Source organism: Dendrobates tinctorius, unplaced genomic scaffold, assembly GCF_039654945.1.
Source record: "Dendrobates tinctorius isolate UK_male_01 unplaced genomic scaffold, ASM3965494v1 ptg000279l, whole genome shotgun sequence".
In the NCBI taxonomy this organism is placed as follows: domain Eukaryota; kingdom Metazoa; phylum Chordata; class Amphibia; order Anura; family Dendrobatidae; genus Dendrobates; species Dendrobates tinctorius.
This window is the reverse complement of record NW_027361946.1, coordinates 3,652,534-3,676,555: the sequence shown is the minus strand read 5'-3', so window position 1 is coordinate 3,676,555 and position 24,022 is coordinate 3,652,534. Positions and strand designations below refer to the sequence as shown.

At 50.7% G+C, this 24,022-nt stretch overlaps 1 protein-coding gene across 1 annotated transcript in view; it reads left to right on the top strand.

Moving 5' to 3' along the window:
- Positions 1–3,493: 3,493 nt before the first annotated feature.
- The window catches only part of RAB11FIP2 (RAB11 family interacting protein 2), a gene marked incomplete at its 5' end in the record, with an annotated part of 48,827 nt that continues 28,298 nt past the window's right edge, over positions 3,494–24,022 (top strand). The window contains one exon of the mRNA XM_073559896.1: positions 3,494–3,915. Coding sequence (XP_073415997.1) covers positions 3,494–3,915 — 422 coding nt within the window. The remainder of the gene's footprint in view (positions 3,916–24,022) is intronic.

Below are 24,022 nucleotides of genomic sequence, written 5' to 3'. Positions count from 1 at the left end.
GGAGGTCTGTATGTTCTCTACTGTGACTGTGAGGGGGCACATTATTGGGAGTCTGTATGGACTCTGCTTTGACTGTGAGGGGGCACACTATAGGGGGTCTGTATGGACTCTGCTGTGACTGTGAGGGGGCACACCATAGGAGATCTGTATGGACTCTGCTTTGACTGTGAGGGGGCACACTATAGGGGGTCTGTATGGACTCTGCTTTGACTGTGAGGGGGCACACTATAGGGGGTCTGTATGGACTCTGCAGTGACTGTGAGGGGGCACACCATAGGAGATCTGTATGGACTCTGCTTTGACTGTGAGGGGGCACACTATAGGAGGTCTGTATGGACTCTACGGTGACTGTGAGGGGGCACACTATAGGGAGTCTGTATGGAGTCTGCTGTGACTGTGAGGGGGTACACTATAGGGGTCTGGAGTCTGCTGTGACTGTGGAGGGCACAGTATAGTGGGCCTGTATGGACTCTGCTGTGACTGTGAGGTGGCACCGCATTGGGGTTCTGTATGGACTCTACTGTGTCTGTTAGGGTGCACATTATTGGGAGTCTGTATGGACTCTGCTGTGAGGGGTCTGTAGGAGGTCTGTATTGGCTCTATTGTGACTGTTAGGGGGCGCACTATAGGGGGTCTATATGGACTCTGCTGTGACTGTGAGGGGGATCACTATATTGGGTCTGTATGGACTCTACTGTGACTGTTAGGGGGCACGCTATAGGGGGTCTGTATTGACTCTGCTGTGTCTTTTAGGGGTCACACTATAGGAGGTCTGTATGGACTCTGCTGTGTCTGTTAGGGGGCACACTATAGGAGGTCTGTATTGACTCTGCTGTGTCTTTTAGGGGTGCACACTATAGGGGGTCTGTATGGACACTGCTGTGTCTGTTAGGGGGCCCACTATAGGAGGTCTGTATGGACTCTGCTGTGTCTGCTAGGGGGCACACTATAGGAGGTCTGTATGGACTCTGCTGTGTCTTTTAGGGGGCACACTATAGGAGGTCTGTATGGACTCTGCTGTGTTTGTTAGGGGGCACACTATAGGAGGTCTGTATGGACTCTACTCTGACTGTTAGGGGTCACACTATAGGAGGTCTGTATGGACTCTGCTGTGTCTTTTAGGGGGCACACTATAGGAGGTCTGTATGGACTCTGCTGTGTCTGTTAGGGGGCACACTATAGGAGGTCTGTATTGACTCTGCTGTGTCTTTTAGGGGTGCACACTATAGGGGGTCTGTATGGACTCTGCTGTGTCTGTTAGGGGGCACACTATAGGAGGTCTGTATGGACTCTGCTGTGTCTGTTAGGGGGCACACTATAGGAGGTCTGTATGGACTCTGCTGTGTCTGTTAGGGGTGCACACTATAGGGGGTCTGTATGGACTCTGCTGTGTCTGTTAGGGGGCACACTATAGGAGGTCTGTATGGACTCTGCTGTGTCTGTTAGGGGGCACACTATAGGAGGTCTGTATGGACTCTACTGTGGCTGTGAGGGGGCACATTATTGGGAGTCTGTATGGACTCTGCTGTGACTGTGAGGGGGCACACTATAGGGGGCCTGTATGGACTCTGCTGTGACTTTGAGGGGGCACACCATAGGTGGTCTGTATGGACTCTGCTGTGACTGTGAGGGGGCACACTATAGGAGGTCTGTATCGACTCTACGGTGACTGTGAGGGGGCACAACATAGGGGGGTCTGTATGGACTCTGCTGTGTCTGTTAGGGGGCACACTATAGGAGGTCTGTATGTTCTCTACTGTGACTGTGAGGGGGCACACCATAGGTGGTCTGTATGGACTCTGCTGTGACTGAGGGGGCACATTATAGGAGGTCTGTATGGACTCTACGGTGACTGTGAGGGGGCACACTATAGGAGGTCTGTATTGACTCTGCTGTGTCTTTTAGGGGTGCACACTATAGGGGGTCTGTATGGACTCTGCTGTGTCTGTTAGGGGGCACACTATAGGAGGTCTGTATGTTCTCTACTGTGACTGTGAGGGGGCACACCATAGGTGGTCTGTATGGACTCTGCTGTGACTGTGAGGGGGCACATTATAGGAGGTCTGTATGGACTCTACGGTGACTGTGAGGGGGCACACCATAGGGGGTCTGTATGGACTCTGCTGTGTCTGTTAGGGGCACACTATAGGAGGTCTGTATGGACTCTGCTGTGACTGGGTCGGGGCACACCATAGGGGGTCTGTATGGACTCTGCTGTGTCTGTGAGGGGGCACACCATCGGTCGTCTGTATGGACTCTATTGTGACTGTGAGGGGGCACACTATAGGGGGTCTGTATGGACTCTGCTGTGACTGTGAGGGCACACCATAGGGGGTCTGTATGGACTCTGCTGTGTCTGTTAGGGGGCACATTATAGAGGGTCTGTATTTACTCTGCTGTGTCTGTGAGGGGGCACACTATATTGCGTCTGTATGGACTCTGCTGTGACTGTGAGGGGGCACACTATAGGGGGTATGTATGGCGTCTTCTGTGACTGTGAGGGGGCACCCGTTAGGGGGTCTGTATGTACTCTGCTGTGACTGTAAGGGGGCACATTATAGAGGGTCTGTATTTACTCTGCTGTGTCTGTGAGGGGGCACACTATAGTGAGTCTGTATGGACTCTACTGTGACTGTTAGGGGGCACGCTATAGGGGGTCTGTATTGACTCTGCTGTGTCTGTTAGGGTGCACATTATAGGGGGTCTGTATGGACTCTGCTGTGACTGTTAGGGGGCACGCTATAGGGGGTCTGTATTGACTCTGCTGTGACTGTGAAGGGGCACACTATAGGGGTCTGTATGGACTCTGCTGTGACTGTGAGGGGGCACACTTTAGGGGGTCTGTATGGACTCTGCTGTGACTGTGAAGGGGCACACTATAGGAGGTCTGTATTGACTCTGCTGTGACTGTGAAGGGGCACACTATAGGGGTCTGTATGGACTCTGCTGTGACTGTGAGGGGGCACACTTTAGGGGGTCTGTATGGACTCTGCTGTGACTGTGAAGGGGCACACCATAGGGGGTCTGTATGGACTCTACTGTGACTGTGAGGGGGCACACTATAGTGAGTCTGTATGGACTCTACTGTGACTGTTAGGGGGCACGCTATAGGGGGTCTGTATTGACTCTGCTGTGACTGTGAAGGGGCACACTATAGGGGTCTGTATGGACTCTGCTGTGACTGTGAGGGGGCACACTTTAGGGGGTCTGTATGGACTCTGCTGTGACTGTGAAGGGGCACACCATAGGGGGTCTGTATGGACTCTACTGTGACTGTGAGGGGGCACACTATAGGGGGTCTGTATGGACTCTGCTGTGACTGTGAAGGGGCACACCATAGGGGGTCTGTATGGACTCTGCTGTGACTGTTAGGGGGCACACTATAGGAGGTCTGTATGGAGTCTGCTGTGACTGTGAGGGGGTACCCTATAGGGGGTCTGTATGAATTCTACTGGAGGTCCTGATGGCTACTAACCCTCTTTGTATATCACAGGTGGTACAAGCTGGAGTCGAAGCCGGGGAAGAGGAAGAAGGAGCGCGGCGAGCTGAAGGTCAGCGTCCAGTTTATGCGGAGTAACATGACTGCCAGTATGTTCGACCTCTCCATGAAGGACAAGAGCCGCTCTCCATTTGCCCGTCTGAAGGACAAGATGAAAGGAAGGAAGCCGGACGGATCGGACACGTCGTCTGCCATTGTTCCCAGCAGTGTCAGCGAGCGGCAGAGCTGCTGCCACCTCGAAGGCCCCGAAATCCACAACAAGCCGAAGACCAAGAAGCCATTTCTCCTGGGACCCCAGCGCCTGTCGTCAGCGCATTCCATGTCAGATTTGTATGGACCTCCGACCTCTCGGCAGAGCTCCAGCGGACCCCCGGCTAAAGTGGCTCTAGATTCCATCAGCTCTGCTGATGAGAACGGTAAGAAGCAACAGGGCGACCTTCCTCCATCTATGCCGAGGCATCTCTGTAAATCAGTATTACTAAGTATCACCCCAGTCTAGATACCAGGAGCGCTCCGTCTTATCCTAGATACCGGGAGCGCTCCGTCTTATTCTAGATACCGGGAGCGCTCCGTCTTATTCTAGATACCGGGAGCGCTCCGTCTTATTCTAGATACCGGGAGCGCTCCGTCTTATTCTAGATACCGGGAGCGCTCCGTCTTATTCTAGATACCGGGAGCGCTCCGTCTTATTCTAGATACCGGGAGCGCTCCGTCTTATTCTAGATACCGGGAGCGCTCCGTCTTATCCTAGATACCGGGAGCGCCCCACCTTATTCTAGATACCGGGAGCGCTCCGTCTTATTCTAGATACCGGGAGCGCTCCGTCTTATTCTAGATACCAGAAAGCGCTCCGTCTTATTCTAGATACCGGGAGCGCTCCATCTTATTCTAGATACCCGGGAGCGCTCCATCTTTATTCTAGATACCAGAAGCGCTCTGTCTTATTCTAGATAACGGGAGCGCTCCATCTTTATTCTAGATACCAGAAGCGCTCCGTCTTATTCTAGATACCGGGAGCGCTCCGTCTTATTCTAGATACCAGAAATCGCTCCGTCTTATTCTAGATACCGGGAGCGCTCCATCTTATTCTAGATACCGGGAGCGCTCCATCTTTATTCTAGATACCAGAAGCGCTCTGTCTTATTCTAGATAACGGGAGCGCTCCATCTTTATCCTAGATACCAGGAGCGCTCCGTCTGATCCTAGATACCAGGAGCGCTCCGTCTGATCCTAGATACCAGGAGCGCTCCGTCTGATCCTAGATACCAGGAGCGCTCCGTCTGATCCTAGATACCAGGAGCGCTCCGTCTTATCCTAGATACCAGGAGCGCTCCGTCTTATCCTAGATACCAGGAGCGCTCCGTCTTATCCTAGATACCAGGAGCGCTCCGTCTTATCCTAGATACCAGGAGCGCTCCGTCTTATCCTAGATACCAGGAGCGCTCCGTCTTATCCTAGATACCAGGAGCGCTCCGTCTTATCCTAGATACCAGGAGGCGAGCTTCATCTTATCCTAGATACCAGGAGGCGAGCTTCATCTTATCCTAGATACCAGGAGCGCTCCGTCTTATCCTAGATACCAGGATCGCTTCGTCTTATTCTAGATACCAGGATCGCTTCGTCTTATTCTAGATACCAGGAGCGCTCCGTCTTATCCTAGATACCAGGAGCGCTCCGTCTTATCCTAGATACCAGGAGCGCTCCGTCTTATCCTAGATACCAGGAGCGCTCCGTCTTATCCTAGATACCAGGAGGCAAGCTTCGTCTTATTCTAGATACCAGGAGCGCTCCGTCTTATCCTAGATACCAGGAGCGCTCCGTCGTATCCTAGATACCAGGAGCGCTCCGTCTTATCCTAGATACCAGGAGCGCTCCGTCTTATCCTAGATACCAGGAGCGCTCCGTCTTATCCTAGATACCAGGAGCGCTCCGTCTTATCCTAGATACCAGGAGCGCTCCGTCTTATCCTAGATACCAGGAGGCGAGCTTCATCTTATTCTAGATACCAGGAGCGCTCCGTCTTATCCTAGATACCAGGAGCGCTCCGTCTTATCCTAGATACCAGGAGCGCTCCGTCTTATCCTAGATACCAGGATCGCTTCGTCTTATTCTAGATACCAGGAGCGCTCCGTCTTATCCTAGATACCAGGAGCGTTCCGTCTTATCCTAGATACCAGGAGCGCTCCGTCTTATCCTAGATACCAGGAGGCGAGCTTCATCTTATCCTAGATACCAGGAGGCGAGCTTCATCTTATCCTAGATACCAGGAGCGCTCCGTCTTATCCTAGATACCAGGAGCGCTCCGTCTTATCCTAGATACCAGGATCGCTTCGTCTTATTCTAGATACCAGGATCGCTTCGTCTTATTCTAGATACCAGGAGCGCTCCGTCTTATCCTAGATACCAGGAGCGCTCCGTCTTATCCTAGATACCAGGAGCGCTCCGTCTTATCCTAGATACCAGGAGCGCTCCGTCTTATCCTAGATACCAGGAGCGCTCCGTCTTATCCTAGATACCAGGAGGCAAGCTTCATCTTATTCTAGATACCAGGAGCGCTCCGTCTTATCCTAGATACCAGGAGCGCTCCGTCGTATCCTAGATACCGGGAGCGCTCCGTCGTATCCTAGATACCGGGAGCGCTCCGTCTTATCCTAGATACCGGGAGCGCTCCGTCTTATCCTAGATACCGGGAGCGCTCCGTCTTATCCTAGATACCGGGAGCGCTCCGTCTTATCCTAGATACCGGGAGCGCTCCGTCTTATCCTAGATACCGGGAGCGCTCCGTCTTATCCTAGATACCAGGAGCGCTCCGTCTTATCCTAGATACCAGGAGCGCTCCGTCTTATCCTAGATACCAGGAGCGCTCCGTCTTATCCTAGATACCAGGAGGCAAGCTTCGTCTTATTCTAGATACCAGGAGCGCTCCGTCTTATCCTAGATACCAGGAGCGCTCCGTCGTATCCTAGATACCAGGAGCGCTCCGTCTTATCCTAGATACCAGGAGCGCTCCGTCTTATCCTAGATACCAGGAGCGCTCCGTCTTATCCTAGATACCAGGAGCGCTCCGTCTTATCCTAGATACCAGGAGGCGAGCTTCATCTTATTCTAGATACCAGGAGCGCTCCGTCTTATCCTAGATACCAGGAGCGCTCCGTCTTATCCTAGATACCAGGAGCGCTCCGTCTTATCCTAGATACCAGGATCGCTTCGTCTTATTCTAGATACCAGGAGCGCTCCGTCTTATCCTAGATACCAGGAGCGTTCCGTCTTATCCTAGATACCAGGAGCGCTCCGTCTTATCCTAGATACCAGGAGGCGAGCTTCATCTTATCCTAGATACCAGGAGGCGAGCTTCATCTTATCCTAGATACCAGGAGCGCTCCGTCTTATCCTAGATACCAGGAGCGCTCCGTCTTATCCTAGATACCAGGATCGCTTCGTCTTATTCTAGATACCAGGATCGCTTCGTCTTATCCTAGATACCAGGAGCGCTCCGTCTTATCCTAGATACCAGGAGCGCTCCGTCTTATCCTAGATACCAGGAGCGCTCCGTCTTATCCTAGATACCAGGAGGCAAGCTTCATCTTATTCTAGATACCAGGAGCGCTCCGTCTTATTCTAGATACCAGGATCGCTTCGTCTTATCCTAGATACCAGGAGGCGAGCTTCATCTTATTCTAGATACCAGGAGCGCTCCGTCTTATTCTAGATACCAGGATCGCTTCGTCTTATTCTAGATACCAGGATCGCGTCGTCTTATTCTAGATACCTGGGACGCTCTGTCGTATTCTAGATATCAGGAGGAGCGCTCCATCTTATCCTAAATACCGGGAGCGCTCCGTCTTCTCCTAGATACTAGGAGTGCTTCATCTTGTCCTAGATACCGGGAGCGCTCCGTCTTGTCCTAGATACCGGGAGCGCTCCGTCTTATCCTAGATACCAGGAGCGCTCCGTCTTGTCCTAGATACCAGGAGCGCTCCGTCTTGTCCTAGATACCAGGAGCGCTCCGTCTTGTCCTAGATACCAGGAGCGCTCCGTCTTGTCCTAGATACCAGGAGCGCTCCGTCTTGTCCTAGATACCAGGAGCGCTCCGTCTTGTCCTAGATACCAGGAGCGCTCCGTCTTGTCCTAGATACCAGGAGCGCTCCGTCTTGTCCTAGATACCAGGAGCGCTCCGTCTTGTCCTAGATACCAGGAGCGCTCCGTCTTGTCCTAGATACCAGGAGCGCTCCGTCTTGTCCTAGATACCAGGAGCGCTCCGTCTTGTCCTAGATACCAGGAGCGCTCCGTCTTGTCCTAGATACCAGGAGCGCTCCGTCTTGTCCTAGATACCAGGAGCGCTCCGTCTTGTCCTAGATACCAGGAGCGCTCCGTCTTGTCCTAGATACCAGGAGCGCTCCGTCTTGTCCTAGATACCAGGAGCGCTCCGTCTTGTCCTAGATACCAGGAGCGCTCCGTCTTGTCCTAGATACCAGGAGCGCTCCGTCTTGTCCTAGATACCAGGAGCGCTCCGTCTTGTCCTAGATACCAGGAGCGCTCCGTCTTGTCCTAGATACCAGGAGCGCTCCGTCTTGTCCTAGATACCAGGAGCGCTCCGTCTTGTCCTAGATACCAGGAGCGCTCCGTCTTGTCCTAGATACCAGGAGCGCTCCGTCTTGTCCTAGATACCAGGAGCGCTCCGTCTTGTCCTAGATACCAGGAGCGCTCCGTCTTGTCCTAGATACCAGGAGCGCTCCGTCTTGTCCTAGATACCAGGAGCGCTCCGTCTTGTCCTAGATACCAGGAGCGCTCCGTCTTGTCCTAGATACCAGGAGCGCTCCGTCTTGTCCTAGATACCAGGAGCGCTCCGTCTTGTCCTAGATACCAGGAGCGCTCCGTCTTGTCCTAGATACCAGGAGCGCTCCGTCTTGTCCTAGATACCAGGAGCGCTCCGTCTTGTCCTAGATACCAGGAGCGCTCCGTCTTGTCCTAGATACCAGGAGCGCTCCGTCTTGTCCTAGATACCAGGAGCGCTCCGTCTTGTCGTAGATACCAGGAGCGCTCCGTCTTGTCGTAGATACCAGGAGCGCTCCGTCTTGTCGTAGATACCAGGAGCGCTCCGTCTTGTCGTAGATACCAGGAGCGCTCCGTCTTGTCGTAGATACCAGGAGCGCTCCGTCTTGTCGTAGATACCAGGAGCGCTCCGTCTTGTCGTAGATACCAGGAGCGCTCCGTCTTATCGTAGATACCAGGAGCGCTCCGTCTTATCGTAGATACCAGGAGCGCTCCGTCTTATCGTAGATACCAGGAGCGCTCCGTCTTATCGTAGATACCAGGAGCGCTCCGTCTTATCGTAGATACCAGGAGCGCTCCGTCTTATCGTAGATACCAGGAGCGCTCCGTCTTATCGTAGATACCAGGAGCGCTCCGTCTTATCGTAGATACCAGGAGCGCTCCGTCTTATCGTAGATACCAGGAGCGCTCCGTCTTATCGTAGATACCAGGAGCGCTCCGTCTTATCGTAGATACCAGGAGCGCTCCGTCTTATCGTAGATACCAGGAGCGCTCCGTCTTATCGTAGATACCAGGAGCGCTCCGTCTTATCGTAGATACCAGGAGCGCTCCGTCTTATCGTAGATACCAGGAGCGCTCCGTCTTATCGTAGATACCAGGAGCGCTCCGTCTTATCGTAGATACCAGGAGCGCTCCGTCTTATCGTAGATACCAGGAGCGCTCCGTCTTATCGTAGATACCAGGAGCGCTCCGTCTTATCGTAGATACCAGGAGCGCTCCGTCTTATCGTAGATACCAGGAGCGCTCCGTCTTATCGTAGATACCAGGAGCGCTCCGTCTTATCGTAGATACCAGGAGCGCTCCGTCTTATCGTAGATACCAGGAGCGCTCCGTCTTATCGTAGATACCAGGAGCGCTCCGTCTTATCGTAGATACCAGGAGCGCTCCGTCTTATCGTAGATACCAGGAGCGCTCCGTCTTATCGTAGATACCAGGAGCGCTCCGTCTTATCGTAGATACCAGGAGCGCTCCGTCTTATCGTAGATACCAGGAGCGCTCCGTCTTATCGTAGATACCAGGAGCGCTCCGTCTTATCGTAGATACCAGGAGCGCTCCGTCTTATCGTAGATACCAGGAGCGCTCCGTCTTATCGTAGATACCAGGAGCGCTCCGTCTTATCGTAGATACCAGGAGCGCTCCGTCTTATCGTAGATACCAGGAGCGCTCCGTCTTATCGTAGATACCAGGAGCGCTCCGTCTTATCGTAGATACCAGGAGCGCTCCGTCTTATCGTAGATACCAGGAGCGCTCCGTCTTATCGTAGATACCAGGAGCGCTCCGTCTTATCGTAGATACCAGGAGCGCTCCGTCTTATCGTAGATACCAGGAGCGCTCCGTCTTATCGTAGATACCAGGAGCGCTCCGTCTTATCGTAGATACCAGGAGCGCTCCGTCTTATCGTAGATACCAGGAGCGCTCCGTCTTATCGTAGATACCAGGAGCGCTCCGTCTTATCGTAGATACCAGGAGCGCTCCGTCTTATCGTAGATACCAGGAGCGCTCCGTCTTATCGTAGATACCAGGAGCGCTCCGTCTTATCGTAGATACCAGGAGCGCTCCGTCTTATCGTAGATACCAGGAGCGCTCCGTCTTATCGTAGATACCAGGAGCGCTCCGTCTTATCGTAGATACCAGGAGCGCTCCGTCTTATCGTAGATACCAGGAGCGCTCCGTCTTATCGTAGATACCAGGAGCGCTCCGTCTTATCGTAGATACCAGGAGCGCTCCGTCTTATCGTAGATACCAGGAGCGCTCCGTCTTATCGTAGATACCAGGAGCGCTCCGTCTTATCGTAGATACCAGGAGCGCTCCGTCTTATCGTAGATACCAGGAGCGCTCCGTCTTATCGTAGATACCAGGAGCGCTCCGTCTTATCGTAGATACCAGGAGCGCTCCGTCTTATCGTAGATACCAGGAGCGCTCCGTCTTATCGTAGATACCAGGAGCGCTCCGTCTTATCGTAGATACCAGGAGCGCTCCGTCTTATCGTAGATACCAGGAGCGCTCCGTCTTATCGTAGATACCAGGAGCGCTCCGTCTTATCGTAGATACCAGGAGCGCTCCGTCTTATCGTAGATACCAGGAGCGCTCCGTCTTATCGTAGATACCAGGAGCGCTCCGTCTTATCGTAGATACCAGGAGCGCTCCGTCTTATCGTAGATACCAGGAGCGCTCCGTCTTATCGTAGATACCAGGAGCGCTCCGTCTTATCGTAGATACCAGGAGCGCTCCGTCTTATCGTAGATACCAGGAGCGCTCCGTCTTATCGTAGATACCAGGAGCGCTCCGTCTTATCGTAGATACCAGGAGCGCTCCGTCTTATCGTAGATACCAGGAGCGCTCCGTCTTATCGTAGATACCAGGAGCGCTCCGTCTTATCGTAGATACCAGGAGCGCTCCGTCTTATCGTAGATACCAGGAGCGCTCCGTCTTATCGTAGATACCAGGAGCGCTCCGTCTTATCGTAGATACCAGGAGCGCTCCGTCTTATCGTAGATACCAGGAGCGCTCCGTCTTATCGTAGATACCAGGAGCGCTCCGTCTTATCGTAGATACCAGGAGCGCTCCGTCTTATCGTAGATACCAGGAGCGCTCCGTCTTATCGTAGATACCAGGAGCGCTCCGTCTTATCGTAGATACCAGGAGCGCTCCGTCTTATCGTAGATACCAGGAGCGCTCCGTCTTATCGTAGATACCAGGAGCGCTCCGTCTTATCGTAGATACCAGGAGCGCTCCGTCTTATCGTAGATACCAGGAGCGCTCCGTCTTATCGTAGATACCAGGAGCGCTCCGTCTTATCGTAGATACCAGGAGCGCTCCGTCTTATCGTAGATACCAGGAGCGCTCCGTCTTATCGTAGATACCAGGAGCGCTCCGTCTTATCGTAGATACCAGGATCAATCGTATTCAAGATATAAGGAATTATAGTTTTCTAGATTCAAGGAGCGTGCATATACTAAATACAAGGAATTGTAATATTCTAGATACATGGAGTTCTACCTCTCTAGATACAGAGCGGTCTTATTCTAGATACAAGGCCGATCATACCCTTTTTACCAGGAGTGCTCGTGTTTTAGACACAAACAATTATCGTGTTCTAGATACCAGGAGAGCTGATGGTCTAGATACAAGGAATCATCGTATTCTAGATTACAGGAGCGCGTGTGTTCTAGATACATGGAATCATTGTATTCTTGATACCCGAGTGCTCCCGTTCTAGATACTGGTCATTTCATGTTTATTGAGCCAATGACTATTCCCACTATATTTCTAATTCATGTGAGAATTTCTTCTTTGGTGATGCTGTTCTTAAAAATTAAAAATCGGATTGCATTTGGAGCAATGTTATTCTATCATTGTGTGCTCATCTGCGGGGTTTTTTTTCCAGCTCAGATCGGATCACGGTCAGATTGGAAAAAAGTTGCAGCATGCTACGATTGCTGAAATCAGATTTCATCCTGCAATAGAAGTCAATGAGTGCGAGAAAAAAATTGCACAGCACTCGCACCGTGGAAGTACTGTCCGATTTTTACACACCGCTAATATCCCACATCATCCCGTCAGTCAGAGCCACCGGACTACTACCCCTAATATCCCACATCATCCCGTCAGCCAGATCCACCGGACTACTACCCCTAATATCCCACATCATCCCATCAGTCAGAGCTACCGGACTACTACCCCTAATATCCCACATCATCCCATCAGTCAGAGCTACCGGACTACTACCCCTAATATCCCACATCATCCCGTCAGCCAGATCCACCGGACTACTACCCCTAATATCCCACATCATCCCATCAGTCAGAGCTACCGGACTACTACCCCTAATATCCCACATCATCCCGTCAGTCAGAGCTACCGGACTACTACCCCTAATATCCCACATCATCCCGTCAGTCAGAGCTACTGGACTACTACCCCTAATATCCCACATCATCCCGTCAGCCAAAACTACCGGACTACTACCCCTAATATCCCACATCATCCCGTCAGCCAGATCCACCGGACTACTACCCCTAATATCCCACATCATCCCATCAGCCAGAGCCACCGGACTACTACCCCTAGTATCCCACATCATCCCGTCATCCAGAGCCACCGGACTACTACCACTAATATCCCACATCATCCCATCAGCCAGAGCCACCGAACTACTAACCCTAATATCCCACATCATCCCGTCAGTCAGAGCCACCGGACTGCTACCCCTAATATCCCACATCATCCCGTCAGCCAGATCCACCGGACTACTACCCCTAATATCCCACATCATCCCATCAGCCAGAGCCACCGGACTACTACCCCTAGTATCCCACATCATCCCGTCATCCAGAGCCACCGGACTACTACCACTAATATCCCACATCATCCCATCAGCCAGAGCCACCGAACTACTACCCCTAATATCTCACATCATCCCGTCAGTCAGAGCTACCGGACTACTACCCCTAATATCCCACATCATCCCGTCAGTCAGAGCTACTGGACTACTACCCCTAATATCCCACATCATCCCGTCAGCCAAAACTACCGGACTACTACCCCTAATATCCCACATCATCCCGTCAGCCAGATCCACCGGACTACTACCCCTAATATCCCACATCATCCCGTCAGCCAGAGCCACCGGACTACTACCCCTAGTATCCCACATCATCCCGTCATCCAGAGCCACCGGACTACTACCACTAATATCCCACATCATCCCATCAGCCAGAGCCACCGAACTACTAACCCTAATATCCCACATCATCCCGTCAGTCAGAGCCACCGGACTGCTACCCCTAATATCCCACATCATCCCGTCAGCCAGATCCACCGGACTACTACCCCTAATATCCCACATCATCCCATCAGCCAGAGCCACCGGACTACTACCCCTAGTATCCCACATCATCCCGTCATCCAGAGCCACCGGACTACTACCACTAATATCCCACATCATCCCATCAGCCAGAGCCACCGAACTACTACCCCTAATATCTCACATCATCCCGTCAGTCAGAGCCACCGGACTGCTACCCCTAATATCCCACATCATCCCGTCAGTCAGAGCTACCGGACTGCTACCCCTAATATCCCACATCATCCCGTCAGTCAGAGCCACCGGACTGCTACCCCTAATATCCCACATCATCCCGTCAGCCAGATCCACCGGACTACTACCCCTAATATCCCACATCATCCCATCAGTCAGAGCTACCGGACTACTACCCCTAATATCCCACATCATCCCATCAGTCAGAGCTACCGGACTACTACCCCTAATATCCCACATCATCCCGTCAGTCAGATCCACCGGACTACTACCCCTAATATCCCACATCATCCCATCAGTCAGAGCTACTGGACTACTACCCCTAATATCCCACATCATCCCGTCAGCCAAAACTACCGGACTACTACCCCTAATATCCCACATCATCCCGTCAGCCAGATCCACCGGACTACTACCCCTAATATCCCACATCATCCCATCAGCCAGAGCCACCGGACTACTACCCCTAATATCCCACATCATCCCGTCAGCCAGATCCACCGGACTACTACCCCTAATATCCCACATCATCCCGTCATCCAGAGCCACCGGACTACTACCACTAATATCCCACATCATCCCATCAGCCAGAGCCACCGGACTACTACCCCTAATATCTCACATCATCCCGTCAGTCAGAGCCACCGGACTACTACCCCTAATATCCCACATCATCCCGTCAGCCAGAGCCACCGGACTACTACCCCTAGTATCCCACATCATCCCGTCAGCCAGAGCCACCGGACTACTACCCCTAATATCTCACATCATCCCGTCAGCCAGAGCCACCGGACTACTACCCCTAATATCCCACATCATCCCGTCAGCCAGAGCCACCGGACTACTACCCCTAATATCCCACATCATCCCGTCAGCCAGAGCCACCGGACTACTACCCCTAATATCCCACATCATCCAGTCAGCCAGAGCCACCGGACTACTACCACTGATATCCCACATCATCCCGTCAGCCAGAGCCACCGGAATACTCCCCCTAATATCCCACATCATCCCGTCAGCCAGAGCCACCGGACTACTACCCCTAATATCCCACATCATCCAGTCAGCCAGAGCCACCGGACTACTACCCCTAATATCCCACATCATCCCGTCAGCCAGAGCCACCGGACTACTACCACTAATATCCCACATCATCCCGTCAGCCAGAGCCACCGGACTACTACCCCTAATATCCCACATCATCCCGTCAGCCAGAGCCACCGGACTACTACCCCTAATATCCCACATCATCCTGTCAGCCAGAGCCACCGGACTACTACCCCTAATATCCCACATCATCCCGTCAGCCAGAGCCACCAGACTACTACCACTAATATCCCACATCATCCCGTCAGCCAGAGCCACCGGACTACTACCCCTAATATCCCACATCATCCCGTCAGCCAGAGCCACCGGACTACTACCCCTAGTATCCCACATCATCCCGTCATCCAGAGCCACCGGACTACTACCACTAATATCCCACATCATCCCGTCAGCCAGAGCCACCGGACTACTACCCCTAATATCTCACATCATGCCGTCAGTCAGAGCCACCGGACTACTACCCCTAATATCCCACATCATCCCGTCAGCCAGAGCCACCGGACTACTACCCCTAATATCTCACATCATCCCGTCAGTCAGAGCCACCGGACTACTACCCCTAATATCCCACATCATCCCGTCAGTCAGAGCCACCGGACTACTACCCCTAATATCCCACATCATCCCGTCAGCCAGAGCCACCGGACTACTACCCCTAGTATCCCACATCATCCCGTCAGCCAGAGCCACCGGACTACTACCCCTAATATCTCACATCATCCCGTCAGCCAGAGCCACCGGACTACTACCTCTAATATCCCACATCATCCCGTCAGCCAGAGTTACCGGACTACTACCCCTAATATCCCACATCATCCTGTCAGCCAGAGTTACCGGACTACTACCCCTAATATCCCACATCATCCCGTCAGCCAGAGCCACCGGACTACTACCCCTAATATCCCACATCATCCAGTCAGCCAGAGCCACCGGACTACTACCCCTAATATCCCACATCATCCCGTCAGCCAGAGCCACCGGACTACTACCCCTAATATCCCACATCATCCCGTCAGCCAGAGCCACCGGAATACTCCCCCTAATATCCCACATCATCCCGTCAGCCAGAGCCACCGGACTACTACCCCTAATATCCCACATCATCCCGTCAGCCAGAGCCACCGGACTGCTACCCCTAATATCCCACATCATCCCGTCAGCCAGAGCCACCGGACTGCTACCACTAATATCCCACATCATCCCGTCAGCCAGAGCCACCGGAATACTCCCCCTAATATCCCACATCATCCCGTCAGCCAGAGCCACCGGACTACTACCACTAATATCCCACATCATCCCGTCAGCCAGAGCCACCGGACTACTACCCCTAATATCCCACATCATCCCGTCAGCCAGAGCCACCGGACTACTACCACTAATATCCCACATCATCCCGTCAGCCAGAACCACCGGACTACTACCACTAATATCCCACATCACCCCGTCAGCCAGAACCACCGGACTACTACCACTAATATCCCACATCACCCCGTCAGCCAGAGCCACCGGACTACTACCACTAATATCCCACATCATCCCGTCAGCCAGAGCCACCGGAATACTCCCCCTAATATCCCACATCATCCCGTCAGCCAGAGCCACCGGACTACTACCACTAATATCCCACATCATCCCGTCAGCCATAGCCACCGGACTACTACCCCTAATATCCCACATCATCCCATCAGCCAGAGCCACCGGACTACTACCCCTAATATCCCACATCATCCCATCAGCCAGAGCCACCGGACTACTACCACTAATATCCCACATCATCCCATCAGCCAGAGCCACCGGACTACTACCCCTAATATCTTACATCATACCGTCAGCCAGAGCCACCGGACTACTACCCCTAATATCCCACATCATCCCGTCAGCCAGAGCCACCGGACTACTACCACTAATATCCCACATCATCCCATCAGCCAGAGCCACCGGACTACTACCCCTAATATCCCACATCATCCCGTCAGCCAGAGCCACCGGACTACTACCACTAATATCCCACATCATCCCATCAGCCAGAGCCACCGGACTACTACCCCTAATATCTTACATCATACCGTCAGCCAGAGCCACCGGACTACTACCCCTAATATCCCACATCATCCCATCAGCCAGAGCCACCGGACTACTACCCCTAATATCCCACATCATCCCGTCAGCCAGAGCCACCGGACTACTACCCCTAATATCCCACATCATCCCGTCAGCCAGAGCCACCGGACTACTACCACTAATATCCCACATCATCCCGTCAGCCAGAGCCACCGGACTACTACCCCTAATATCCCACATCATCCCGTCACAGCCACCGGACTACTACCCCTAATATCCCACATCATCCCATCAGCCAGAGCCACCGGACTACTACCCCTAATATCTTACATCATACCGTCAGCCAGAGCCACCGGACTACTACCCCTAATATCCCACATCATCCCATCAGCCAGAGCCACCGGACTACTACCCCTAATATCTTACATCATACCGTCAGCCAGAGTCACCGGACTACTACCCCTAATATCCCACACACACATTGATTTTTATATATAGAGATATATGTTTGGACGAATATTTCGTTTGTAAATGAGAGAATTTCTCTGTGTAAAAGCTCTTGTAAAATCGCACTGCTGTCGGATGTAAATCGGATGCTAGGTGTGAAAAATCAGATTGTCCTCATGATAACCGCACGACTCTCGCAAGACACTTGTCCGACTTTGAAGGAACAAAATCGGACCGATTTATAATCGTGTGTCTCCAGCCTGAGATGCAAAATGTGAAGGAAAAAAATTCTATAAATTTTTGTTTTATAAAATTAATTTTCAAAGTTGTGAAAAGCTGAATTTCTGTGTTGCCTGCCTTTGTTTATCCTCATAACTCGGGCAAGACGCACAGAAGAAAGATAGAGAAATGTGAAAACGCCAGGGGAGCGGGGGAGGGTGTAAAGGTGTGTCGGGAGGGTGGGGGGACTTTGGACGGATGCGGGGGGAGGGTGGTGGGGGTGCTGTGGGACGGTGGAGGGGGTGCTGCAGGAGCATACCTTCCAACTTTTGAAGGGAAAGAGGGACGAAGGCTGTGGTGCGCGCTGCAGCAAATTTTAGGACACGCCACTGACCACACCCATTTAGCACTGCTGATCACACTGACTGGTACTGAAGAAAAAAAAAGAACAGAGAGAGAAAAGAAAGAACAGAGAGAGAAGGAAAGAAAGGAGAGAGAAATAACAGAGGGTAAAGAAATAACAGAGAAAGAAAGAGGAAAAAGAGAGGGAGAAAGAAAGCACAGAGAGAGATAAAAAGAACAGAGAGAGAAGGAAAGAAAGGAGAGAGAAATAACAGAGGGTAAAGAAATAACAGAGAAAGAAAGAGGAAAAAGAGAGGGAGAAAGAAAGCACAGAGAGAGATAAAAAGAACAGAGAGAGAAGGAAAGAAAGGAGAGAGAAATAACAGAGGGTAAAGAAATAACAGAGAAAGAAAGAGGAAAAAGAGAGGGAGAAAGAAAGCACAGAGAGAGATAAAAAGAACAGAGAGAGAAGGAAAGAAAGGAGAGAGAAATAACAGAGGGTAAAGAAATAACAGAGAAAGAAAGAGGGGAAAGAGAGGAAAAAGAGAGGGAGAGAGAAAGGAAGAACAGAGCGAGGGAAAGAGAAGAAACAGAGAGAGTTTTCACTGACCCTGGTTTTGCGATCGCCGTTATTAATGGTATAACAGTGACCGCAAAAAGAAAATAAAAATCAGATTTTCCATTTAATTTCTCTCTCTAATGTGATCACACATCAGAGGAGAGAGAAATAGGGTCCCCCGTTCCCAACCCCCCAGTACCACCATTGTTCCTGCAACCCCCCCCCCCCCCGTGACGTCCTTCGGGCCGCCTGCGTCTTTTGGGAGAAAATGCCGGGCGCACGCGCAGTGCGCACACCAAGATCTGCTGGCCGGCAACAATGGAAAATTTTTGCTGTTGATTCATTTTGATCACTGCAATAGACCCTATCACAGTGATAAAAATAAAAAAAATAGTAAATAACCCCCCCTTATCACCCCCTTAGTTAGGGAAAAATAATAAAATAAAAAATAGTATTTATTTCTATTTTCCCATTAGGGTTAGGGGTCTGTTGAGGTTAGGGTTGGAAGGTTTCCACTGTATAGGTACATCGGGGGTCTCCAAATGCGACATGGTGTCACCATTGATTCCAGACAATTTTGCTTTCAAAAAGTCAAACGATGCTCCCTCCCTTCTGAGCCCTGCCATGCACCCAAACAGTGGCTTTCCCCCACATACAGGGCATTGGCGTTCTCAGGAGAAATTGCACAACAAGTTTGGTGGTCCATTTTTTTCCTGATACCCTTGTGAAAATAAAATAAATTGGTTCCAAAGTAAATTTTTTGGGGAAAAAGTATAATGTTCATTTTTTTCCTTCCACAGCACTTTAGTTCTCGTTAAGCACCTGAAGGGTTAATAAACTTCTTGAATGTGGTTTTGAGCACCTTGAGGGGTGCAGTTTTTAGAATGGTGTCACTTTTGAGTATTTTCTGCCATATAGGACCCCCAAAGTCACTTGAACTGTAAGGTGGTCTCTAATAAATTTTTTGGAAGTTTTGTTGGAAAAATGAGAAATCGCTGGTCAACTTTTACCATTATAACTTCCTAACAAAAAAATTATTTCCAAAATTGTGCAGATGTAAAGTAGACATGTGGGGAATGTTACTTATTAACTATTTTGTGTGACATCACTCTCTGATTTAAGGGTACAAAAATTAAAACTGAAAATTGCAAAATTTTCAAAATTTTTGCCAAATTTCCATTTTTTTCATAAATAAATGCAAGTCATATCCGAGTTTAATTAATCACTATCATGAAGTACAATATGTTACAAAAAAGCAATGTCAGAATCAGCGGGATCCATGGAAGCTCCAGAGCTATCACCTCATAAAGGGACAGGGGTCAGAATTGTAAAAGTCGGCCCGGTCATTAAGTACCAAATTGGCTCCGTCACTAAGGGGTTAATAGTGCTTCTTTTACTTTAGTTTTAAACATGTTTAGGATGAGACTATTTAGAAAATCACTTAAAATTATGGTCCCAAGGAGAGCCCAACTTGAATCCTTGTACAAATGTAACCAAGAGCGCAAGTAACACATTCAGAATTTTGAGTTTGATTCCTCAGAAACAACATATCAGCAAACACAATCTTGTGACCTAAGAAATTAAACACAATGATGCCTCTCCCATCTTATTTCTAACCCGAGATATGATAAACAATGTAACACCGTACAAGCCCAAAATTGACTTTCAAAACTGTAGAAATCTATAGAAAATGAACTATTAAAGATAAAAATGCAAAACTTATGTTGTAATTCACGAAAGTAGCACTTAAAAAGAAATCCAAATACATCGGGTGAAAAAAAATCAGATTTGGATCACTTGACATGGAATGACCCATACAAGGAACCATTGTGTTCTGGATACCAGGAGTGATCATATGACAGGTGCCAGTAGTGCTTCTAGATACCTGGAGTGTTGTTTTCTAGATACAAGGAATGGTCATATTCTATCTACCAGGGGTGCCCATTGTGTTCTACATACAAAGAGTGCATGTGTTCTAGATAAGAGGAATCATGTTCTAGATAAGAGGATTCATATTCTAGATAAAGGAGCAAGTGTGTTCTAGATGCAAGGAATAATCGTATTAATAGATGCCAGTATTTCTTGTGAATCATCATGTTGTAGATACCAGGAGTGCTCGTGTTCTGGATCTAAAACATGAACACTCAGTGTTTAATGAGAGCAGTGCTCCAGATACCAGAACACAAGCACTCCTGGTATCCAGAACACAAGTATTCCTTGGAGTGCTTGTGTTCTAGATGCCAGGAATGCTCATGTTTGAGATACCAGCAGTGCTTGTCCTTAATAGAAGGAATTATCATTTTTTAGACCCCATGAGCACTTATGTCCTAGATACCAGGAGTGCTTGTTTTCTGGATGTAATCAATGCACTGTTCTGGATGTCAGGCGTGCTCGTGTTCTGGATGTAATCCATGTAATTTTCTGGATGCCAAGGAATGCTTGGGATACTAGGAGTGATCATGTTCTGATACCAGGTGCGCTTGTGCTCTAGATATAATCACGGCAATCTTCTAGATATTGGGTGTGAATGTGTTCTGGATGCAATTACTGCAGTGTTCTTGATACCAGGACTCCTCATGTTCTAGATGTAACTACTGCACTGTTCTAGATACCAGGAATATTCAGGTTCAAGATGTAATTACTACAGTGTTCTGAATACCAGAAGTGCTTGTGTTCTGGATGCAATGATTGCAATTTTCTAGATATCAGCAGTGGGGAATTCATTTTCCCAAAGGGCATTGAAAGATTGATGCTGTGGAGACCTAAAATGGTAATAATAATTTTATTTCTATAGCGCCGACATATTCCGCAGCACTTTACAGAGGGGACTTGTACAGACAATAGACATTACAGCATAACAATAATCACATAGATCATAACAGATACCAAGAGGAATGAGGGCCCTGCTCGCAAGCTTACAGTCTATGAGGAAAAAGGGGAGACACGAAAGGTGGGTGGTAACAATTGCTGTTATTTTTATGGTTTGGACCATCCATAGTGTAAGAATCGGGTGATCCTGTTGCTGCATGAACCAGATAACAGTCTAAATGTGTAACAGTACAGACACGGATGGCTATTAAATGCATAAAGCATGTGAGAACATGATGCGAGCAACCTGGTTACGGTAAAAAATTTTGAATGAGCTACACAGGGATATTTAGGTTAATGCGTTGAGGCGATAGGCCAGTCACAACAAATGCGTTTTCAGGGCACGCTTAAAACTGGGGATTGGGGATTAATCGTACTAGCCTGGGTAGTGCATTCCAAAGAATTGGCGCAGCACGTGTATAGTCTTGGAGACGGGAGTGGGAGGTTCTGATTATTGAGGATGCTAACATCAGGTCATTAGGAGAACGGAGGGCGCGGGTTGGGTGGTAGGCTGACACGAGGGAGGAGATGTAGGGTGGTGCTGAGCCATGGAGTGTTTTGTGGGTGAGGGTAATAAGTTTATGCTGAATTCTGGAGTGGATGGGTAGCCAGTGTAATGACTGGCACAAGGTGGAGGCATCAGTATAATGTTTGGTGAGGAATATGATCCTAGCTACAGCAATCAGGATGGATTGGAGGGGGGAGAGTTTGATAAGAGGGAGACCGATTAGAAGAGCGTTACAATAGTCCAGACGAGAATGAATAAGAGAAACAGTAAGAGTTTTTGCAGAGTCGAAATTAAGAAAGGGTAGAATTCTAGAAATGTTTTTGAGGTGCAAATAACAAGAGCGAGCCAGTGATCGGATATGGAGGGTGAATGAAAGCTCTGAATCAAGTATGACCCCAAGACAGCGAGCATGATGCTGGGGAGTAATAGTGGAACTACACACGGAGATGGCAATGTGTCATGTCCGCCATGTCTGGCATGTACGCCATGTCTGTTTTGCCTCATGACTCTAGGAGTGGTGTGCACACGCATCTCATGTCTGCTATCCTGCATGTTCCCTAGAGCAGTGTGCACACTTACCTCATGACTGTTGAGCTGCGGGATGCCTGCGTTTCTGCTCTGCCTTCTGTGATTGTCTTGTCATGTCTAGAAGCCCTGATCATGTGTCCTTCCTATGTTCCAGCAGAGGCTGGTTCTGCATTCATCTCTGCATGTCTGGAACTCTGATCATGTCACCTGCCTAGGTTTCAGCACTGGTTCTGCAATCATCCCTGCATGTCTGGAATCCTGATCATGTGACTGCTCCCTGTGATCCTGGAGGATGTGAACTGGAAGTTCTCCCCTGGTCCTGACCCGGAAGTGGAGGTGCTATGCCCTATATCAGACTGCCTCTTTCCTATGCTCAGGGCCTGAGTATTGTGTTGCTTCCCTGCATGGCTGCTTGGTCTGCTGGGTCGCTCCCTCTATTCTGTGCCCTTGCACTTTGCTCTGTCGTGCGTCTCTGCACACGCTCCGTGCTCGTACTCCGTCTCTTGTCCCGTGCCTTGTCTTATGTTTGTCCGTTGTGCCATGTTCGTCCTTGTCCTGCTTGGACTTGTAGTCCTTCTGTTATTATCTGCCTTGCCTGTTTCTGCCATGTCTTGCCTTTGCTATGCTCTGCCTTGTTCCTCCCTATGGTCTCTGTCTTTGCTTGCTCTGCCTCGCTCTCTCCCATGGTGCTCTGTAGTGCTCCCTGGCACACGCACCATTCCTCCTCTCTTACTTTTGGTGCTCTTCTCCATGTCTAGTCCCAAAGCTCTGCCTTTGCCCAGCTCTGGGCTTCGGCCTACACTCCGCTGCTAGACTCTTTCCTATTGTGCTCTCTTGCACGTTTCTAGGCAGTCCCAAGGCTCTGCCTTGGCTCGGCTCTGGGCTTCGGCCTACGCTCCACTGCTAGCTCTGTTCTTGCTCCATCCTGATTCCGTGTTTCTGCCTATGCTTCCATCCCTGGTTCCGTATTCTGCCTATGCTCTGCCCTGTTTCTCGTCTTGCCTTGCTTTGCTGCTCCGTGTACCCTTTGCATGCACCTGGCCTTCCTAGCCTCCTGTTTGTGCCTCAGCCTTGCCCGCCCTAGCCGTGCCCGCCTGCTTGTGCCTCAGCCGTGCTCGTCGGTCAATGACAGCTGTGTTGCCTGCCATGCCTCAGCCGGGTTCGCTGGAGTCTTGCCTGTCTGTCAGTGCCGCAGCCCGATCAGCTAGCCAGTGCCCCAGCCGTGCTCTCTGTGCTCCCTTGCACTTCACGCTGTTTCCGCACTGTGCTCTCTAAAGCACGTGCAGGCCCTCGCCTGCCCATGGCATACCTCCCCGTGCTTCTGTAAAAGTACGCGCAGGCTTTGCCATGTCCCCTGTCGTGCCCTCTTGCACGCACAGGCCCTAACCCTGTTCTTGACGTGTCTCTCTGCACGCGCAGGACTCTGCCTCGCCTGACCCTGGCGTGCCTCTCTGTACACGCAGGACTCTGCCTCGCCTGACCCTGGTGTGCCTCTCTGCACGCGCAGGACTCTGTCTCGTCTGTCCCTGTTGTGTCGTCGCACGCGCAGGCCACCATCCTTGTACCTGTCCCTGGCATGCCCCTCGGCATGCGCAGACCTCCGTCCTGTGAACCTGATCCTGGTGTGTCTCCAAGCACGCACCCTGCCTTGAAAACTGGCGTGGCTCCAAGCACGCACCCTGCCTTGAACCCTGGCTTGCCTGCCGGATTCCTGAAACCTGCCGACCGCTGCCAGAGGTCCAGAACCAGATGACTGCGGCCTGATGTCCAGAGCTGATGTCCGCAGCCTGA